General features: G+C 39.2%; 1 protein-coding gene across 1 annotated transcript in view; it reads left to right on the top strand.

The window, feature by feature from the left end:
• Nucleotides 1-23,309, top strand: part of ITFG1 (integrin alpha FG-GAP repeat containing 1) — a 70,587-nt gene that overhangs the window by 409 nt on the left and 46,869 nt on the right. The window contains exons 2-7 of the mRNA XM_054640667.2: nucleotides 3,154-3,226; nucleotides 4,622-4,767; nucleotides 6,440-6,497; nucleotides 7,093-7,167; nucleotides 9,587-9,681; nucleotides 21,763-21,824. Of these exons, the coding sequence (XP_054496642.1) occupies nucleotides 3,154-3,226; nucleotides 4,622-4,767; nucleotides 6,440-6,497; nucleotides 7,093-7,167; nucleotides 9,587-9,681; nucleotides 21,763-21,824 (509 nt within the window). The remainder of the gene's footprint in view (nucleotides 1-3,153; nucleotides 3,227-4,621; nucleotides 4,768-6,439; nucleotides 6,498-7,092; nucleotides 7,168-9,586; nucleotides 9,682-21,762; nucleotides 21,825-23,309) is intronic.

Here is a 23,309-nt window from a genome sequence, read left to right as displayed (position 1 = left end):
GCTGCGGGGCAGCGCTGCCGGTGCGAGCTGCCCGGCCCGAGAGCGATGGGCCCGCCGCTCCCGGGGATGGGCCCGCCGGTGCCGGGGATGGGCCCGCCGGTGCCGGGGATGGGCTCGCTGCTCCCGGGGATGGGCTCGCCGGTCCCTGCGGTCTGTCCCTTACCGGCTGCTCGCTCGGTCCCCGAGCACGGCCCGAGTCCCCGGGGCTTGTGCTGCCAGGACCGGCGCGGGGAGCACAACATCCTTTGCAGGACGAAATTGACGCTTGTTTTGCTCCCATGTATTTCCTGTGTGACACACGGTATTCAGTTTGCGCTAGAATGGTTCATATAGGGCGCATTTGTCTTTAAAGTTGAATTTCTGGTTGTGAAATAATTTAGAGACTTGAATAGTCACAAATTGTTGTTTTGCTCCTGCTTTCATAATATTTTTGGAAATAGAGATTAACATTTCACAGATGTGGAGGAAAAATTGCACATTATCCTGCTTTGAACCTTAAAAGTTAAAGTGCCATGGTAGCTGTCACCTGCCACAGGTTTCTCTTCAGGCTTCAGATATGGGGAGACCTGGAATCCGGGCTTAATTTCAGTGGTCTGTGCTGTTTGCAGTAATCTTGGAATATTTTACTTTCTTGAAGCGCATTAAGAGTAAATTTATTCTCAGATTTACCTTTTTTTATTCCTTCCATCTCAGAAATGTTTTTCTGAGTAGCTTTGGTAAAGCATGAGTGATTTTCCCATCTAGCTGAGTTATTGAAATGCATGGCTCCCTGGAAATGCTCCACTGGCTCATCTACTGAAAAAAATGGTCAGATTTAAAATAAATGTCTGTGATAAGAGATTTAATTTTTACTTTCTTATCTTGCAGATGAGCACATATAAAAATGCGAATAGTTATAAGTTTCAGGAATGAGATTTGTGATTTCTTTGTGTCTCTATAGCGGCACTTGATAAATAATTTTCTTGTGTGGTGCTTACTGCAAAAATTAGATTGGAATAACATAGTTTAAAACATTATTTTTCATAACTTAAGTCTTGGTGTAAAGTAACTTCAGAATACTCTCAAAACAAAAGGTGGGATTAATGGCAGCCAGTTGTAAACAGCATGAGGAGATGAGCACTGGAGATGACACAAGACTTTGAGGAACAGGAGTCTGTAAAGCAGCTCTGTCCTAATTATCCTGACCCTTAATAAAGTAATGGGGGTGATGTTTTGGACCTTTGGCTGGATATATATTATTTTTCTGATCTTGCCTTTTTTAGTTGAGTGAGAGTAATGTTCCGTATGCTCGGATACATAAAAGAAAATCAGGTTGTGCTGATACCTTTGTAAGAAATTGTAAACTCGCTGAATGTGAGGGATAGTCTGGATCCAGAAGTGTCCCAGTGCAAGGCCAATTCCAAAGTACCAGTGGCCTCTGGGTTTAGTCACTTTTTGAAACTCAGAATCTCCAAATAGATGGAATTTTGCATACACTTACCTGTTAGTGAGCCTGTGCATGTAACAGGTCAGTGGGGAAGCTCGTGCTGGTTGCTTTTTCATGTACCAGCTCCTGGCTATGCTTAATGCCTCTGCTGGAAGTACAGGGCACCGAGGGAGCATTCCCCTGTTCACCTGCTGCATTTCATTGGGGGATTTGGGAGACTTCTGTGGTATTTATCTCATATATACATATATGTATGTGTGTGTGATATGTGTCACACAGATACTCAGCCTGAAGACCTCTAATCTACATTATTGTTGTTTGTATGGAAACTGTTCCTGTTTTTTCACATGTCTAATGCACTGATTTTTTTCTTACTGTCCTCTTGTCTCAAAAAGAATACAGAACTGCAAACAGCATTTAGGATTGATTGTAGTGGCATAGTAATTCTCTTTTCTGTTCATGTAATAAATAATTTTTATAGTTAATTTGCTTTGACTTGAGCACTGAGCTGAAATTTTTATATCTCTAATGACCAAAAAAATCTCATTTCTCAGTGTTGCAGCTAACTTGGAACCTGATGTGTGTAAAAACACATTTGCTTCTTTATCCTGGTCATTATTTTACCAGGTAACCAATAAAAGGCAGGAGGGAGTGCGAGGTGTGAAATGGGAATTTCCTTTCAGCAGGCAGCCCCCGGGTGAGCTGTCCAGGCTCCTGGCCCTGGCCTGTGCCAGCCTTTCCCTCCCCAGGGAGCTGCAGCTCAGGCAGTGTTGCTCTGGGCCTGAGCTGGCCTCTGAAAGGGCTCCTGGCCATTGACTCATTTGGTGCTGGATTCTCCTTCTCCTCAAGAGGTTTGTGGCAGGAGCCATGTATTCTCTGCTATTTCCCAGCTGTCAGCTCTGCCACAAAACAATGCTCTTAAGGAGTACTGTGGTAGCTCAAGTTTGGAGCCTTAGAATTATTCTTTAATAGAGAATGATTATGTGGTTCTGCAGCTGAGTTTATTGGAGAACAAAGCAAAGAAAAAAATACAATTGTTGCACTGTGAGCTATGTTTTACTTACAGAAGTGTGTGTGTATTGTGGTTTACTGACTAAAAATTTTATTTCATCACTGAAGTTAAAATTCTTCCTTTCTTCCCTGAATTTCAGTTATTTCTGCAACATAAAATGTGGGCTTTTATTTAGATTATCCTGAAATAATGAAATTATACTTATATCATTGCCCCTAGATGGGGAGATGCTGCAGGGAACCAAGTAAATTCTGAGTTTCCTTTAAAGTGCTTTGGACAGCTGATATGGGAAAGCAGTATCAGATCCTGCTATGTGAGACATAGTATTAAAAGAATTAATTTGAGTTAGACTTTAAGCTTTAATTAGTTTTGTGGAGCTGCTGCCTATTACTTTTCTGTGTGTAATATTTCTTAATTCATTACAGAAAGTTTTATTTTAAGCAATATGATAAAAATAACAGAGGGAAAGTTCTAACACTAAACCCTCAAAGAAGATTTGTGATATTAGCATTCCTTTGAGATGCAAACTGACTTTGTATTGAAGAAGTGCTCCTTTTGCCTCCTTTTGCATGAAGAGGAAGTAGAGTATGAGATGTCTTTCAAAGTTTTTGCTGCTGTGGGGAATGGTCATTTGTGGCAGTTATTTAAATGTTGGGTTTGTATATAAGCCATTTCCAGTCTTCTTCTGTTGCTCATGGTCTGTTTGCTTTGGCAGGAAATGAGTTGGTGATTTTTCTGGCTGACCAGAAGGAGCCCTACTTTAAGCCCCGTGTTAAGCTACCAATGAAGTAAGTATGGCTGTTCAGTGCTTGCCTTGGAAGGGCCTCTCTGCTCTCAGGGGGAGCTGCTGCACTTGTCTGTGCTCTTGTTGCCTCTTTGACTCATTGTTCACTTGCCCTTACAGCTCTGGTTCTTTGACCAACTTCCTGATCCATGCCCTGATGCATTTTTGTTTTGTTGGTCACATGATGGAGTCTGTGGAGATGAGTTATGTCTTTCAAGTTGTTTACTAATAAGTGTTACTTCCCAACCCTTATGGAATATTTGTGGTTTAGGTTTGGTCCTCAAATTAGTATTTAAAGTAGCCATATGTTGAAATATTGTTGCAGTTGATTTGGATCTTCAGGACTGTATTTCCTAGTGAAGTAAGCTGTCATTCCATGGCATACATAGGTCTTTGTGGTGGGTAGGTTTAGTATCAATGCCAAGAGATGTTTTCAGGGAAATTCATCCATTTGCTGTAGTTACTAATGGAATCCAACCCATATCAGATGATTTAGAAGAGGTAGGAAAGATGGTGTTCTGGTGTTTCTGTGTAGAGATGTTCCTTTGTCAAGTTTACATGTGGCCTTTAAAAAAACATCAGTTTTTAATAAATGTAAACCAATCTGTTTATATGTGCATATGTGTTTATATGTCTAGCTTCAATATCCTGTTATATTTTTATGGCTATTCCTTATGAATAATGCTTACCAATAGTATTATGTTTATTAAAAGGTAAAATGCTTTTATAGTTCAGCTTTGTCTTCTGTATTCTACATATTTTTATTTTTCATTATTCCCTCCCATCTTGGAAGGAACTAATTTGTTTCATGCATTAGAAAGGATCTGCTTTTAATCCTTAATGTGACCTTGTTGTGTGTGTAAAGCAGAGTAGGTAAGTAAATAAAAAAAGATAGAACAAACAAAGGTAGGAAGGAATAGTAAGACCTGGCAGAAGGTAGGAGGAAATGGCATTGTCTTTTAAAAAATCTACCTGTGCCTGACTCCTGCTGTTTAAACAGCTCCTGTTGCCTTATGTTCCTGCTCTTGGAATGCAACCAGAAGATCCTGCTCTCTGAAACACATTTTGGTTGACTGGTTCTAAACAAATGTGAGGATTTAATGAAGTGTAGATAGCATTAACAAGATATGGCTGAAGAATGTCTGATACCTGAAGTTTAGAGTTAAAATGTCATTTTCCTTAGACAAGGACAGCCTATCAGGTGCCTGATTTTGAGATACTTTTGGAATAGGTAAGGACTTAATCCTAAACCAGGTTGTTGAAGGGTAAGATTGTATTGGACCAACTAATAATAACAGGGCAAGCCTGTGACTTCGACAAGTGCACTTTGACAAGTGCTTTTTGCATGCACACCTTTTTACCACTATTTGTATGTGGGGGCTTTTGTTTTTAATTCCAGATCCCTTGGTGTCACCATAACCAGTGTAGTTCCTGGAGATTATGATGGAGATTCCCAAATGGATGTCCTCCTCACTACCCAGGCCCCAAGTCATGGCAAAGATGAACTTTCAGTGTTTATTTTCTGGGGACATAACCAAACTTTAGGTGAGTTGCTGAGTCTGGTTCTTAGTAAAATTGTTAGACTTCTTAATTCAAAGTATTGTCAAGAAGTTACAACTCATTTTTTACAGTGTAATGATTGCTTTTAGCACTAAAATAGGAATTAGCAGCTATTCAGCTTCACACCCATATATTATCCTGCTGTTAAACTGTGTTCAATAATTAATGAAAGAGAACAATACTTGCAGTGTATTATGCAACAGATATAACCAAACATTATTGTAATTTGGCAGTACCTATTAACTGAAGAGCTGCTTCTCATGGCTTCCCCATCATGCATGTCAGATTCACAAAGACTATCTCAAAAGATTTATCTTCAGTTTAAAATTCACAGGGAACCTGCTGTGAACTTAAGTGCATCAGCTTTCAAAATCACAAACCTAAACCTACCACCAGTAATACAGTATTTGTGTTAAATGAAATTCTTTAAAGACACTGACACACTAAAGTAAGTACTGGAAGAAGGTTTCTGGAGTCTCTATTGCTAAAAGTTTTCAAGACCATTAGAATTGATTTTTCAGGAGTCTCTTAGCAGTGTTCAAGGTGTAGCTGATTCTGTCTTGGGGTAGAGTTATGGATTGTGTGAACTCTTGGAGTCTCCTCTGGTTTTGGTTGACTTTGCTAGGAAAGGGTTTGGAGAAGAATTTAGGACAGATAAGCAAAAGAAAATACTCTTTAAACCACAAAAACTACTGAAGAATAATCACTATTGTAAACAACTGTGTCATGGCATAGTTACAGGTGAGGCAAGTTTGCCTCAGACACCATTGCTTCTGGCTTTACTCAGAGCTGGAACAAGCGACCTGGAAAAGTGCAGTGGATCAATATTAAGTGAATATCAAGTATCTCTAATATTGGGAAGAATATGAGGGCTTGGATTAAGTAATTCTGTTTTGTGTCAGACAAAAACCCCAAGTGCTGGGGGAAACACAATGAGCATATGGGGCCTGGAGGAGGAGTCACAGGTTAAAAATTCAGGCAGTGGTTGGTATGTGCTGAGGCCACTGGCAAGGTATGGGGTGTCTCCTTGGGTAACAGAAGTGTGACAGACAAGTCAGTAGGAGGGGACTGCTCTATGAAATGTGGAAATTGTAAAGACAAACACTGTGGAGAGAGAAGGGAAATGGGAATAATCTGGCAAGGAGTTTGGATTGCAAGTAAAAGTGAAGTCTAAGGTGATAACCTCATTGGAGCTTAGTCCTCACTTCCCATTTAGAAAGTCTACCTTTATTGCTTATTTCAAATACTCAGTGTGTATAATTAAGAATGTTGTTTAAACAGAAGCCTAATATACAATGAATGTTAAACTTTTAGCCTGTCTTCATCCCAACTGTTTCAGTTTTCCTGTATTGAGTTTGTAATCAGTTTCCTGACTGAGTGATTGCAGTCATACACAGAAGTAGGTTTCACTAAGATCTACTTGGAATAATTTGTTGAGGAGTTTGGTGGAGAGAGAAAAAACCTTCAGTGTTTTAACTGTAACTCACCTTACCTGCAAAATTTCAGGAAGCCATTTAGTTCTTTATACTAAGTGGTGCCTTTTTGTTAAATCATAAAACAGGTGGTTTTAAATGAATAGAAGAATTATGTCTTAGTTGCAAATGCAAATGTCAGAACATATTGGTAACTGAATCAAGTTAATATTTTCATTTTTCAGATCTTAACCATAAAACTGTGTTAAATAAGACTTTTCATGATGAGCCTCTAGTAATGGAGTAAGTATGACCTACTTTTTTACAAAACCACGTTTATAATGGTGACTAAGAACAACTTAAATATATTTTAATGCTAAAATTTGAAACACATGCTCGTGTTATTTATCTTTTAAGAACAGGGTGGTTTGTGTAATGTCAACTGATCCAACAAAAGATGATGAACCAAAATGGTTATTTTTGTAATTCTTGTATATTATATTATCCTGGCAGTAGTAACTGCATGATCTTTTAATTTCTTTCATTGCAGTACTGTGAGTATTCATTAAAAAAACCATTCATTTCTCAGTGAATTTTGTAAGGCAAAAACCTTACTGGCTTACCAAAATGAGCAAATGTCCCTTTCACAATGTGCTTGCCTGTGTGTGAGATGCTGAACAAAAGTGGAGGGCAGTAGATCTGTAAGGCAAAGCACAGGCAGAGTGGGAAGCACTGGCAGGCCTTTACAGCAGCTCAGACAGGAACCAAAATTCAGAATCACAGCTGAGAGATCTTCAGGGCCCAGTGGGAAAATGTCCCAGAACAGATGAGTTTAAGAGCAGGTGGTTTGGACTCCTGTAGGGACTGAGGTGGCACTGACATTGTGTTCCATTTTCAGCTTCAATGGAGACTTGATTCCTGATGTGTTTGGTGTCACCAGTGACTCGAGTAAGCCACAGATCCTGCTGGGAGGGTAAGCTGAGGGCTCAGCATGGCTTTGGAACTGGGGCACTGTGTATCCACTTCCCACTGAAATGTAGGATTTGTGTGTGAATCTTCTTTGTGTCCATGGCAAACATTCAGTGACACTCTTCATCTGCTCTTTATAGTAGAAATTCCATGAGAGCTGAGAAAACAGAGCCACTGATCATAGACATCAGAAATAGGAAAATTGGTTCTTGGAACAATTAGTTCCAAGTAATAGTCCCATTTGTTTAGTACACTTTTGATGTTTAGTATTATAATCTGTGTTATGGAACTTGTACTGTATAAAAGCTGCTTTCACCTTGATGATGCAAGAACTACTGAAACAGATCTTATAATTAAAGGGATGGCAAAAGAAAAATCTCCAAGTGTTTGGGGTAACCTTAAAAAAATGCTCTCATCTGTCTGGGAAATGATTTGTAATGGGAAAGTTGGGCATCAGAGGAAATCAAAAGCACAGGAAGTGCAGGATGTAAGAGTACTGAACTATATATATTAAGAAAAATATGAGGGAAGAGTTTTCTGAAGTGGCATAAAGCAGAGGTGACTAAGTAGCAGCCCAAGTGTGCATACAAGTGATGTCTGTGTCACATCCCTTGTGTTAAGGAGTGCCTCAGGCCTTTCATGAGCAGATAGAAGCTGACTGAAGCCTTATGAGATGAAAATGCAGCAAAGGGAACTATGTTTCATGGTTAAAATTTCTGCTAGCCCTGGAATTTCTAGAATGGGACCAGTTATCAAATACTGAAGTAAAAATAAGGACATACTTAAATGCTTAACAAGGACTGTGCAAAGGGCTATTTTTAGCTGTTTTGGATATGAATGCTGAAATCAAAGCATAACAAAAGATTGTGTCTCTACTGGCTCAGAAGAACCAGTCTGTAACCAAATAATAAAGAGTAGAAATGTCTAGTATTGGGCAGGATGCCAAAGAACTTAGTCTATCATTTGAAAATAAAAAACCTTATACCTGTAGTTCCTGTCTCTTCCTTTCCTAGGATAAATAACAGTTGAATGTGTCAGTGGAAGCTGTGCCCTTCTTGGCAGTGTGCTTTTGTTCATTAATCCCAACTTGAATTGTATCACCATCCTTGTACTGGTGGCTTATGAAACAGATTTCAGATTCACAAGGATGTTTCTGAATGCTTTGCAGTGATTATATATAAAATGAATTGTGTGAGCTTTTGAAGAAATGGAAAAGTGGGAAAGATTTGTTGCATTTTTTTGAAGAAATTCTTTCAGGAGCTTTAAGATACAAATAAACTCACTCATCATAGCTCAAAATGAGACTGAGTGCTGTAGGTAATAGCATAAGCCATGTCTTGTTCATGGAAAACAGCCTTCTCATCTGCTTAGAAAAGCACTTTTATATTTTAATCCAAAATGTTTTAAGATTTATTCTAGAACTGTATGACTAACTTCATTGGCAGTCTTCAAGACTGAATGCATAGAAAAACCTAGAGAAAATAATTATTTCTTTAGGATTAAGTGATGCATTTTAACATTTCTAAGACTTCATTATGATCTTTGGGAAGTAATCAGAAGATTATTTATTTTCTTACCATAAGTTAGTGAAGGAAGATAAGGACTTCAATAAAATGTATGTAATGTCACTGGAATAAATAGAGCAGTTCCCAACTAGTAGTAGTGATATTTCTGCCTGCTGTTGTATAGTGCACATTGAGATTTTCCTGAGTGTTTTAACTAAGGGTTCTGAAAGTCATATTGTGACTTTTGAAGGATTTGTTGCACTTCAAATCACTGCTAACAGGGAGGTGTGCTGGAATTCAGCCATTTTTAGAACAGAAACCAGCAGGGTATGTGTATTTATAAATAAATAAATAAAAGCATCACCTGCTTGGGAAATTACATAATTAGCTAGTAGTCCATCATAATGTGAAAGTTTAATTCATACGTTGATTTTTAGGTGAGCTGAAATAAAGTGAATTTTCATGCAGCAGGCATGAGCTGCTCAAACAGCATGTGCTTACTTCTGCTCATGTTTATTAATCAGAAAGTAAATTCTAGAAGTACTTGCAGAAGTGAAGCTGCTTGAGCAAACTGAGAAGGACAGGGATCAGTGTCTCAGGATTTGCAGTACAGTTGGAGCCTTGGCACTAACTTTGTGGGTAGTGACACTGTTCTGTGCAAAACAAAAAAAAAGTTGCTTTAGAAAATTAATAAAATGGAACTGAAGCCCCTGTGCTATGAATCATTCTCACAGAACCTTTCTAGCAATTACTGGAGTTACTGAGTATATTGTAAGCTAAACAGGAATTTTATCTCAGCATTGGGAGAACGTGCTTTCTGTCCCATTTTTGTTTAAAGTTTCACTGGTTTTTAAGCTATATTATCATGATTAACAGTCCCTACACATTGATGAAATGTAATTTTATTCTTGTCTGTAGGAACTTGTCATGGCATCCTGCGCTGGAAACTCAAAGTAAAATGTATATACCACACTCCCATGCCTTTATAGATTTAAATAATGACTTCACTGCTGGTAAGTCATAGAACTGTTAGATACCATCCTAAAAATAATTATCACTAAGTGTCAATGTCATGTGTTGCTACTTCCTTCAGTAATTATATGATTTTGCTACTTCTGATTCGGGTTTTTCAGTTACTTAATTTTAATATCTATGATTTGAAAATTCTGGGTTTTTCTTGATGATAATCATAACTACTCTTTGTTCTGAATGATGTTGTGTCCACCCTTAAAGTGTTGTTTGCTGCTCTTCACAATGCTGTACTCGAGTATTCATGGCAACTGCATCAGTGCTGCAGTGTTTCATTTGAGTATGGAAAGAGGTAGTTTGATTCAGCAGAATGTTTTTAAGACTGGACTTAAAATTTGTTTTCAGGATTTCATTATGGCTTCAGTCTACTATGTTGTAGTTAATTCTGTTACTGATAGAACTGTGTTCTCCCTTTATTTTGTTGGGGTATTTTGTCAATGTGATTCAGTTACCATGGTGAATCTGTTTATCACTTCCATACCTGGCTCATATTTCCAAGCACATATTTAAATATTGTGATAAACTTAATTTCTTCACACACTAAATTAATTCTGAAGTGCTTTATCTTCCCCTAGATGTGCAATGTACATCAATTCATATATGGTAATTTTGGAAAGAGAGCTTATCTTTTTCCTGTTTAGTTGCATGGGAATGAGAGAGGAATGATTCCATAAATTTAATTAAGATGCTTATAAATGTTGGGGATTAAGTTAATTGCTTTAGTATGCAGTCAAACCTTAATATCCAGTTCTGGCACATTGCTATGTGAAGCTGTCAAGTGGAAATTCCAACTAGAAAATTAAATATATGGTTGCTTACCATAATCAGCGTCATGTAATAACCAGTTCTAACACACTTAGCTCTAGAAGCCTTCTGGAATTTTTTTTTAGTGGCATAAGCAGCATAGATGAGCATTCCAGGTAGCATTTTAAGTTGAGTACATAGAAATCTAAACTCAGAGGTGAGTAAAGGTGAGAAGTCTAAGATCCTTACATTGATTGGTAAGGATCAAACCCTGATCAATTTTTCAGGGTTTTTGACAGCTGCCAGACTAAAGAATGTTCCAAGAGTTCTGGTTAGTGCTGCTGCTGTGGAAGCTTCTCTATTAAATAGAAATGAGAGTCAGGATCTTTGTGTGGGTAGTGCTGGGAGCTTTTATAGAGTCACATCTATTTTTATATCTCAAGATGGGAGTAGAGGCTCCTGTGAAGCTCTTCCCATAAAGATCCTGACTTTTACTTTCTTGTAGCAGCAAGGCTTTGACACCTCACGTTAGGATGTTAATGTTTAGTGCTGTGGGAAGTGTTTGTTACAGGAACCTGGGGAAAATTGTAAGGAAAATAATTCATCCTGACAAGAAAACTGGAGAAACTATTACAGTATTTTTATTTTTTTAAGTAATGTTTTACTTCTAAGGTGGGAATGATAGTTTTTTTTTACTGTCCCTATGAAGATGGGACTAACCAAGAATAAAATATGTGTTGCTGAAAAATAGTATCAGTATATCTGATATTTCATGACTGATGTGTTTTTCCAAAATGCCAAAATGAAAAGTTGCCAGTTGTGTAGTCCTGCCTGTGGATTTGTGGCAGTTCCCTGACATCAGCTCTAGTAACTGCTTGGAACTGGGGCTGCTGAGGAGCACAGTTCATTGTCACTGGAGTTATTAAGTTGATCCAGCTCACCATGCAGGATTGTCAGAGCAGATGTAAGCACAGGGGAAAGGTTGACTCCTCTTTTAGTAGCAGCAGTTGTAGGCTGCCTTTAACCAAGCATGAAATTGTACCTTGAATCTCACCGTGCCTCTTCCAAAAAATACCTGTGCAGTGTTCTCACCACGTCTGCTCTAATTCGTGTGTCTGTACAGAGCTGGGAAGTGACTCATAGGCAGTCATCAAAGGAGTCAGGTGATAGAAATTCGGGGGAAAAAGGGCAAAACAACAGAAGCTGGAAGTGTGTGCAGGACTGGTGGGAAAGGCCCTGGGGCAGGCAGGGCACAGGCAGTGCTGGGTACCACGGGGCTGCTGAGGAGGGGAGCGTTCCTGTGACTCAGTGCTCACCCACACAGCCACTCTGCAGTGCGAACAAAGCCTCATCAGGAGCAGCGCCTGCTGCACGTTAGAATTGTATTAATTAAAAAGGAGGCATTAACAAGATGCAGGGGAATAGTCTGCCTGCTGAAATCATGTGGCCCAAAACACTTAATAATCATGGGATTTGATGCTGCTGTGGGATTTTTGGACTGAAATATTCAGGCTGTTTACTCACAGGCAATGCTACTGTTCATGATTATAAGGATATAATTGCACCTAAAATGGATGGAGTGATTTTTGTTTACAAATAGATCACCAGGACATGCCATGTTACTTGTTCTCCATGGGTTTTTCTGCAGGTATTTTTAAAGGTTTTTCTAATATTCTGCAATATTTTGGCACTCTTTGTATTCTGTAACAGATGCAGCCAATTTGATGATTTTTAGCTGGGCTATTTTTGGCAACTCTATCATTATAAACAGCTTAGGAGATTTAAAGTGTGCTTGACATAAAACAAAAAATCCTCTCTGGGCTGAGAAGCTTTTTGCTAGTTTATTGCCTAACCCGTTTTCAACCTGCTGATATTAAACACTTAGAGCAGAGCTTTTAATTGCCACACTTCTCATGCTCTGGGTGAAATGAAGTTGAATTGTTATGATTTCATTATATGAGAACTTGCTCATAAAGATGTGTTTAATCCCTGACAATGCTTCATGAAAGGCTAACAGTGTAAGGATTTTATAATCCAAATATCCTCTAACAGCAACAAAGATAATACTAATCTTTCTTGGTCAGAGATAAACTGGGCTGTTTCAGAGAGTAATGCTGCTGCTGCTGTTTTTAAAGAAAGCATCCTCATGCAGAGGTCTCAGCTCCCTATAATTATTGATTCAATAAGGAATTCTGAGTTAGACCAGGAATTTCATTTAAACCATGCAAAAATTTGCAGTATAAAACCTTTACCCGAGGGTCTGTATGGATAAACTAAATAGCAAACTTTCAAGTGTATTTTGCATGCATATTAAGCATGTGTTGCTCCAGGGAGGAGTATCTGCTTCAAGAGAGGCCGAGCTGGAAATGGGCTGGTCAGGCAGCCTCCCCTCACTGCCACTGCTGGGACATGGCCCTGAGGCTGCAAGGTGAGGAGCAAATGTGCTGGCCCCTGTTAGAACAGGGCTGCTGGGTGTCTGGTAATTCATACTCACTCTTGTCATTAGTTCTTTTTCACAGCTGGCTTAGGACAACAATCTCCAGCTAATAATAATAGGCTTGATGAGCATTACAGATGAACATTGGGTGTATTTTACAAAGCAAACAGTCCAGGTGAGCATTTCCAAAGAAGGATCATCAAGTAAGAGGCCTGTCTTAAAAATATCACAGTTTAAATTTTTAGGATAGTGATTATTTTGCTGTATCATTTTTTTTCTACTTGGACAATTTCATTACTTTTATTGTAAACATCCTACAATGTGAGATATTCACTTAGTGCTAGTGCTGTCTTTCTAAACTTGAGAGGGGGGAAAAAGCAGGATTATTAAACCATAGATTTGTTTGCATTCAGAAATACAAGTCAGACCCTACAAACACTTCTAGAGTGCTCAAATACATGAGACAAGCTGCCTTGGACTGTGAGTCCCACTGTAACTTCATAGTGTACATGTGTCACTGTATCCTTGAATGCTGGGAAAAGTAGCTGCTGTATTAAATACTCTGTATGTCACTTGGATATGTGACTCCACAGTTGGGAAGTCCTGATCTCATGTTGAACACTAGCACGTGGTGTGTATAGCTGGAGATATTTCTGGAGCTGTTTATATAAAATGAAGGAAAATCATAAATTTGGGTTTGGGAAAACTAAAGTGGAAAAATCATTAGTCAGAAACAGCTTGCTGTAAGCTAATTGCTAGTCTCTTTACTGATTTCTGGTGTTAATTTTCTTATGTTGTTTTGCTTTGGGAATTTAGAAACCTAATGTACCAGAACGTTCACAATGTGTTTGCTTTTTGATTCCCACTTAGTTTAAATGTATAAATGTAGATAGTTTTTTTCTTGCAAACCAATCACTCAAATCATGGGTGATATTTCTGTTGTAGCCATTTAAATCTAGATTCTGAAAATAGTCTAATGCTTAATGTCAGATTCTCTGGTCATATTTTCAGTGAGTTTGCTCTTCATGGAAGCTGGTAGTCTCTCTGCAGCTCTTATTAGTAGCAGAGCTGATTTTCTGCAGTAGATCTGCATTTATTCACTATTCAAACCACTGGCAAACAAAGTATTTGATGGCATTTTAAAGCTTGGGTGGGGCATGGGGGGTGTGTGCATGTATTTGAAGTCAATTTGTTCTCTCTGGTTCTGCCCCCTCCCTTACATTTCTTCCTGAGCAAATATTCAGTAAAGCCATGTCACTGTGTCATTCTTTGAACAGGTAAAATTTTTAAAATTTCTTATCAGAGTTTTAGCTCTGATAGCAGAGCTTACCTCTGAGCTTACTGCAAATAATGGAGGCAAAAAATGTATCATGTAAGATAGACAGGATATATTTCAGAGGGCTTCAGTCTGTAAAGTTTTGTGTTTTTCATTACTTCTACTCCTTACATGTTTGTTATGTCTAATTAAAGCTGCTTTGGCTTATATGATCCCCTGTCACCCCCATTCCTCCACTTGCTCCTTCCCAGTGTTCAATCCCACAGGAAGTTCCAGCTCATAAAATCAAACCAGAGCCGGGTTTAGCTTCATCTCCTCCTGCTGATGGGACTGAGCTGCTTTTGCCAATGGCTTCTCTTACTCACAGCTTTCCTTGCAGAGAGAACCAAAGGATGAGTAGATATCATTAGAGAAAAGAAAGAGCTTTAGGTTTAAATTCTTTTTTCCTAATCTTTCTAAAAGAGCCCATAATCTCTGCTATCTGCTTAGCAGTTTTAATTTTAAAATTGCCATTATAAAGTGTCTCAAAAGCTATTCCTTTTGCAATTTTTAATTATATACTGATATAGTTATATACACTGAGGAGTTATATTATATTTTTATGGGAATCAATAACTTAATACAGGTGAGAAGTAAATTGGTTCTGCCCCAAATAGCATTTTGTTGAGAAAACATGAATGTGAAAATGGGTTCTGAAAGCACTCTTGAGGGACATTATTTTCTGTTCCTTGAAACAATGTTGTTGCCCATATTCTGAAAATAAAGAGCACTTTCTGTCTGAAAGCTCATGTTTAACAACAAGTACCACATGTAGAGGGTTTCTCTACCTGAATAAAAAACTTAGGAACAGAAGAATGAAATTTGTAAGATTTTGTTTTCTATTTTGATGTAGTAAAGAAATAAAACTGATTATATCTAACTTTTTTTTGTATAAAATTTGTGCATAATAGAAGTATTGTACAATTAGTATTGTGTAGTTACAACAAAAAAAAATTGTAAGTAATGTTTGGTTTTAAATACTTTTTTTCCTGCCAGTGTTCAATCTGTAATTTAAATAAAGTTATCTTTTATTTTGCCTTGGGTTTAGGGTATTTAATGATTTTAATACAGTTGTTACATTACCATTCTGTCAACACACTGCAAAGCAGAGATTTTTAATTCAGCACATTATTTACATATGGATAAAGCAGGCACTTTCATCTCCAAAAGTAACTTCTGATTAGAGAATATGCACAGACACTCCTGTTCTTCCACACTGATGAAATCATTTTTAGGCATGTTTGAAGTGTACACATAAATGTTCTAATTGGGTTCTGCCTTGTCCATGGCAATAGTGTTTATAATAAGGGCACCTTCCCTCCATCCTTTATCAACTTAAACTTCTGAAGTCAATGTGAAATCAAGCAGTAACTTAATGTTGCTTGTACCCTGGTGGCTTCTCAAGACAGTCAGGTGCTGGGGGTTTTTCTAAAATAAAGCCCTCTGACATTAAACAGAAAGGTCAAAACAGTCATTAGTGAAATGAATGCTCCATCTAAAAATAGCACTATTTTTATAACACTCAAAAGTGACAGAAAATAACAAGGGTAATCAGAAGTGAACTTGGAGCAGGTTCTGTACAGTTAGGTTTTATTGCAATTTCTAGTTCTAGTAAGTAAAATCAGGGGCAGTAGGGTGAGACTGCAATACTGTTTTATTTACTGTTGATTAAAAGATTCATTGAAGCTAACCAGTTTGAAACAGGGTTCAGAGTTCTCAGCTGGGGTGCTGCTGTTGCTGTTTTCCTTACTGGCTCTCACTGCCTTTCTCAGGCAGCCAGCAGCAGAGGCATTGTGGAACCCTTCCCTTCACTGTGCCTCTGCACTGTGGCCAGGGCTTGGGTGCTCAACTGAGGGCAGGGGCCACAGGCAGGGATGGCTGCACAGGAGGGAGGAGGGAAAGGGAGGTGGAGAAGAAATCCAGGCTGAAGGCAGAGAATTGAGTTGGAGATGAATTTCTATAAAAAGAGGATGTTTGTTTCAGATGGGCTTGAAGGAGGACTGTGTGTGGAGTGTGGGGTAAGGGAAGCACAGCTGCATAAAGCTGGGTTGGGAGGAGCCTGGAGTGGCTGTGTGAGAAAAACCGTGGGCTATGGATCAGGGCTGGACTGCTGAGGGTATGGAGGTGAATGGTTGGCAAGTATCTGTATGTTTATTTCTGCAGCAAAAAGTTTTGCAGGAAAAATAGAAATGCTTTCATGTTTAAGGTGTTCAAATTCTGTCCTGCATTTTAATCTGTCTTTTTTTATGGATTTCCTTTGTCATGATCCATAAGCTGTTGCAATTATCACAGAATGGTTTGGGTTGGAAAGGACTTTAAAGATCATCCAATTCCAGCCTGCTGTGGGCAGGGACACCTTCCACTATCCCAGGTTGCTCCAAGCCTCATTCAGCCTGGCCTTGGACACTGCCAGGGATCCAGGGGCAGCCACAGCTGCTCTGGGCAGCCTGTGCAGGGCCTCACCACCCTCCTCACCACCCTGCCAGGGAAGAATTTCTTCCTTATTTCTAACCTAAACCTGCTCTCATCCAGCCTGAGGCCATTCCCCCTTGCCCTGTCTCTGCACGTCCTTGTCCAAAGCCCCTCCCCAGCTCTCTTTATGTCCTGGAAGGGGCTCTAGGGTTTCTCCTGCAGATGAACAGCCCCAGCTCCCAGCCCATCTGTACAGGAGAGCTGCTGCTGCCCTTGGATCAGTTTGGTCCAGGCCCTGGGTTCTCAGCAGCTGCTTCTCTCCAGTGCAGTTCTCTGGTTGCCAAGCCCCATGGCACAAAGGCTGTGCTCTTGCTGCCCCAGAGGGTACCACAGACAGTAGTGGTTGGGTAAAGCTCCTTTAGGTGCATTGCACAAACATTGTCAAAAATGTAGCTGGCTCAAGATGGGCTGTGCTGTGTTCAAATTACAATTTTAGTGTTTGTGGCTGTGTATGGGGTGACTTGGACATTGATACAGGGTAGTTCTAAGTGTACTAAATAAACTCAGTGCAGTCTAGCTAGTCAAGTTTTATGTTGCTTTTGAGGGAGATTTTTCAGTCTTCAGTGGGCCATATGTGATACAGTGTCAAAATTCCCTGATCCTGTCAAGTAGAGATGGATGGAAGTGCTGTGCTTCCTCTGTAAAAAGCTTTAGGTTCTTGGAGCTAGGAGCACTGTACTCAAATAGCTTCCCTTTTACAGGCAGAAACACACATTCTAATAATCTCTTTCCTTTTTTTGTAAAAATGAGTGCTGAATTCAGTATTTTTCTATATATATATTAACTGGTGATCAGATGTAGCAGAGCTGGGGTAGCAGCATCTTATTACTAAGCCAATTACTAAGTTAAATTAAATTATAGCCAAATTCGCTCACCAACTCACTTTCTAGGGTTGGTTGTGAGTAAAATGCTAATACACAGTGGTTTTGTGTTGCAGCATTATGAGATACCTTCTGTATTAACTGTCTGGTGTATATTTTAGTTGATTTTCAGTATTGTAGATGTAAAATGCTGGGTAACCTCCATGCTTCCTTATTGTATTCTCAGGCTGTTGAATTTTGTTGATGAATATTCCAATTACTTATCTTGTATTTATGTTAATCACTGGCTGTTAAATCCCAAATAGGAAAGTGTATTTAAATGTGAACACACTTTGCATTTGTTTAAGAGAAAGGTTTCCTCTCAGGCAGTATTGGTTTTTTTACTTCTATCCATTCACTTAGGCCAGAGGTGCTGCATCTCAGGAAATCTGCCTGAATCTGACAAGATCTTCCCCCATCCCAACTATAGAGTATTTTCCTTATCTTTGCTGCATCATGTCACAAATTAAGGATGCAAGAAATGCCCTGCAGGCTTAGTCTAGTGGTCCATCCAGCCAGCTCAATAACCTTTCCCTGGCGGCAGCAGCAGCAAAGTGGATTTTTTTCCTCTTCCTGTTTCATATTTCCATTTTTATATCTACAGAATCTACAACTACCCTAAGGCTGTTAAAGGTACCCTGTGCCTTTTATTTTTACCATCTCCTCATGTGCCTGTTGTCTGGTAAAACCATCACCTTTGGATTCTGTAAAGAATTGCTTGTTGAGCTCCAGATTAGTTGGTTTAATAACCTCAGGCTGGAAATATCTCTCACTATGCTGCCATTAGGGTCATAGGAATTTGAACAGCCCTCAATACTTTGTCTGTGCTTTTTAAACTTAAGAGATCTTTATGGAATAGATTCTGTTTCTTACAGCTGAAATTGCAACCTGAACTGCCTTCCAAAGGCAGTGTGCAGCATATCTACAGACAAGTGACTTTTTCTGAGCATATTTAATATGATAGGCATTCCTTGTAGGAACAAGGGCCTGAGTTTTCTTGATACAGCCAGAAGCAAAACAGAAATGTTGCAGTTTTCAATGTGATTAGTGTATTGTAATACAAAAAGTGTAGAAAAGAACTGCATATGTCTTCATTGTTGTGTAACCCCAGTACTGATCATACTGATATTAATGCATTTGTTGGCTCCATCTGTTCTCCTGCAGCTCTTACATATTTAGGAATTTAGTAATAATAGACATGGAAAGCAGTGACAGCGAGGTGGGAGGCAGGTTGTGGACACCATTCCTTTGGAAAGGAAACATTTGCAAGGATTCTTTGCTATGGCTGTTAGGTATTTTAAAGTGCACAGATCCTTCCTTGTTGCCTCTCTGAGATGCTCTTGGGATCAAAAACTTACATAATCAAACCAGAAAGAATCATAAAGTGAGGTAGGTTGAAAGTAACACTGGGAATTAACTGATCTAGAACACTGTTCCAGACAGGACTTGTGTTTTCTTACACGTTTCTTTCACAAACTTGGGAGAAAACACTTTAATTCTGAACTATACAAATTTGTGAGTTTATTTCAGGTGTCTAAATTGCATCACCTTTTTATACTGCTCTTGCAAAGAAATGCTTTTGTTTTGCTTGGTTTGAAATCTGACATTCTTGATCCAAATGGGTAATTAATTGTTAATATTAACAATTTGACTTGGATTCAGTGCGAGAGAGTTTAATCCCAGAATCATGCATGAGCATTTCAAACTTGTAGCTTCTAAGAAGGCTTAAGGATAAGCAAGAGGACAATTGGCAATAAGATACCAGTGGGACTGGTTCAGAGGGCTCTAGAGCTAGAGGTGGTGGTGTTGTACCTGTATTAAGCTGTCCTGTGGGAAATCACAGCTTGTTCCTTTAATGCAGGAGCAGCTTGGCACCAGCTCCTCTACTCTATTTTTAGAAGACTATCTGCTCTCTTAGCCTGCCTTTGCATTTTGCCAGTGCAGTGTGACATTACAGCAGCCTTGGAGCTGCTCTGCTGTGTTGGTTCCATTTGCTCTGTACAGTGCTATGTGCCTGGAGTTAGGAAAAAGGAGATGGAGGAGTACAGGGAGAGAGAGGGGCAGAGAGCAAAAGTCATTTACTGACTAAAGAGAAGCTGGTTTGGGGGAGGGAGTTCAGTGCAAAACAGGAATGTTGCTGAATGGAATTGTCTTTAAGCTGCTGAGGAGAAAGGCAGTGCAGGGTCCTGGGCAGAAAGAACCCCAGCACCAGCACGGCTGGAGGTGACCTGGAGCAGCTCTGAGAGGGGCCTGGGGGTCCTGGTGGACAGCAGGAACCAGCACTGTGTCCTTGTGAGGCCAGTGGGATCCTGGGGGGCTTTGAGAGGAGCACTGGGCAGGTCAGGGAGGTGACCCTGCCCCTCTGCTCAGCCCTGGTGAGGAGCACTCAGTGCTGTGCCCAGCTCTGGCTCCCCAGTACCACAGAGACAGGGAGCTCCTGCAGCAGCTGGGGGTGACACAGATGGTGAAGGGACAGGAGCATCTCTGTGAGGGAAGGCTGAGGGAGCTGGGGCAAGTTCTGGCATGGGGCCATTGGGTGAGTTCTGTCTCGTGTTGGCAGCTGTGCCACCTTGTCTCAGTCCGGGGCAGAGTCCCAAAATGTGGAGCATTAACAGAGGGAATGTTGAGTTACCCCTGGCCAGGATCTGCCCTTGCACCGAGGACTGACCCAGCACTGAGGGTGGGAGATCAGCTCTGCAGTGAGAGATGGAGCCAGAGGTGCTGGGGAGAGTTACAGAGCAGGAGAATGGCTGAGGGTCACCCAGCCTGCCCCAGCTGGGCAGCAGATGCTCATCCTTGGCTGGGGATTTCAGGAGAACAGTTCAGAGCCTGTTGTAGCATAACCTGGGAGCAGCAGAGCCCAGAGCTCAGTAAATTTCACTACCAAGTACAGCAAGGACCCTACTTGAAATGATTATTTAAACCTCAAAAACATTTTTTTAAGATATAGTGGCATTTTGACCTGAAGGAAAATTAGTTAAGGTTTCTGTTATTTCTGTTTGTCTTTCTGCCCCTGTGAACATACAGGATTTTTTAATATTTTTCTGGCTTATATCAATAGTAATCAACATTATTGCACAAGCTTCCTTCTAGATGCAAAGTTAATATTTGAAAGTATATATAAGTTTTCTAACTTACATTTCTACTGTCTTCAGATTATTTTCATTACTTCTGTCTCACCTTCAGGAAGTCCTTAAGTATCACTCTTAATTCATTCCAATGAAGCACACACTATCATGCTTTTCATGTGTATGCTGTAAAGGAAATGGCCTTTTCAGATATAAAGAGGAATAAAATTAAATGGTAAAGCTTTTAAGCTGTGGGGGGAGGGAAATCAATAAGGAGAATCTCTGTTGTTTTTTGTGTATATGTGGGATTTTTGTTTGGATTTTGCTTGTTAGGTGTGGGGAGGTTTCTAGTTTTGTGGTTCTTGTTTGTTACTGGGTTTTTTTCCCCAGGAAGACAATATCCCTTATTGTGCCATTTGAAATTCCCTGTACAGCCATCTACCTGCTTATTCAGAAAAACACCTCAGTGTAAAGCATTAATATTCTCTTTTCTTTTTTTTCTTTTTTTTTCTTTTTCCTGCAAAGCTGCAAAGTAACCATTGTGTTCTAGCTCAAAGAATGGCAGCTGAAATTACAGGGAGGGAGGAGACAAAGAAAAAGAAAACAGGTGTTTAAATCTTAAGGAGTAGTTTTCTTAAATCTGGATTTCTTAACACTGAACTTAATTTGTAACAATTTTTTTATTCTTCAACATCCACTTTTTTTTTTAATAAAAGCTTTTTCTTCCCATTTTCCTCATTTGGGGACTTCTCTAAAAGGCAGCAAATAAGCTTCTCTTTAGGCCTTGCCAGATAAATCCTTTGAAGTTCTATTTTGCACTGGTTTGATATTTTAAAGAATTTTAGTGTATAGGAAGCCAGAAATATTTCTCCATCTACTTTTCTTCTCCTGTCAACAGTGTATCTGCTGCCTAATTCACCATATCCCAAATAAAAGGCTAGTTGATATTTAGTGACTCCTATTTATAGAGAGAAGTACAAGACATGAAAATAGTTTTGAGGTTTGTGGTTTTAGTCTTTCTTACTTAATATATCACTAGATTATAATGTATTTATAACTTTGAAAATATAGGTCATATTTTTAAAATTATACATATTTACTAAGTGATCAAATATTTGAGAGTGTGGTCTACTGTTAAATATCTCCTTTCTTTTATATTTTCCTCACAGATTTGTTCCTTACCACATCACCAAATTCCAAAACCATTCAGTTTGAGACATGGGTAAATAAGGTAAGAAAGAAAAAGTTATAAACACCAAAGAGTTATCTTCTGACATTTATGGTGATTTATAGATAGAAAATTGATCAGTTTGGTTTTATTCCTGCTGTCTAAAAGATTTTTTTTGTTAATTTTAAGTGATATTTGTTAGATACATGACTCTAGGTCTTGGGTGAGATTTTCTGGGACAGAGGTTCAAAATGTCACTTCTGACTGTGCAAGTTACATTTGAGGAAATCCCAAGTCCTGTTAACTAAATATCATAACTGCAATTCAGGGGTGAGGAGTAATAGATCAAGGGATTAATAATTTATTGAGATTCTGCTTTTGTATTGTCTAACCTGGCCAGGGGCATCCTTTGTACCTTGTTATCCAAAAGGACTAGAGAGCTATAAGTTCACTTTTTAATGATGACAGAAAGTGCTCAGTGTGTTTCTGGTTAGTTAAGGGATGAGTTTTTGCCTGAAAATGAATCCAGCAGATCACAGTGAGTCACTGCAGAACAGAGGCTTGTGTGAGATAACCTGGCCATCTTCTCCCAAGCAAGAGTACTGAAAGCACTGAGTCATGAATCCTGGATTTCCAGCTTTAGGTAGACTTTAAAAATCATTGCCTGTTGAGTGTTTGTAAGTACACAAAGTGTTTGTCCTGTTAGTGGGATTTCCTTGAATTTTCTTACAGATTTTGGACTCATATTCTAAATATAATCCTGCATTATACATTTTGTATTGATAGATTTGCTTATCTTTAGAAAGAAAGAATTCCATTCTTTGGAATCAATCAACCCAGGAAAATAGGTCATACATGTAAAATGCTTGGACATGTGTATGAAAATACAAATACTCTAACTGATCCATTAAAAGCTGGTAAACTGGTCTTTGTAGAAAAAATAATTCCCTTCATTCATGCACTATAAAATGCTTTTTAAATATCTGCCTTACACAAGATATACTTTTAGGGCTAACTAAGGACATCTTCTATTTCACTGCGTGGAAATGCATTAATATTAATTTTTCTCATCAGAATCACTATAAATTATGTGTCAAGGTAAAGATAGATAGTCAGACATGCAGTACAAACAGCACTGACTGTGTCCAGGGTTGCATTGGAGTCTGCAAACTAAAGATGATGTGAGTCCTGTTGGACATGGAGAACTCTGCTCCTGTTGGACATGGAGAACTCTGCTCCTGTTGGACATGGAGAACTCTGCTCCCTTCCCAAGCCTTTGGCCCTGTGCCTTTGTGTGCAGAGCCCTGTGCTGAGCTGGTGGCAGTGATGGGGAAAGGGGCCTTGGCTCCTCTGACATGGCTGCAAAAACTCAGCACCTTCAAATAGGTTTGTGCCAGCTGTGATCCAGTTCTGTGATAAACAAAGACTCAGCACATTTTATCTTTCTGATGGTATAATGGGCTATTGTTTTCTTTAGGCCTAGATTTTAATAAAGGATAAATAAAACAAGTTCTAAGCCAGACCTAATAAAAAATCAGTTTATTTCCT

Source organism: Agelaius phoeniceus, chromosome 12 (assembly GCF_051311805.1).
Source record: "Agelaius phoeniceus isolate bAgePho1 chromosome 12, bAgePho1.hap1, whole genome shotgun sequence".
Classification (NCBI taxonomy): Eukaryota; Metazoa; Chordata; class Aves; order Passeriformes; family Icteridae; genus Agelaius; species Agelaius phoeniceus.
Note: the sequence above shows the minus strand (reverse complement) of the source record. Positions and strands in the feature narration are given on the sequence as shown.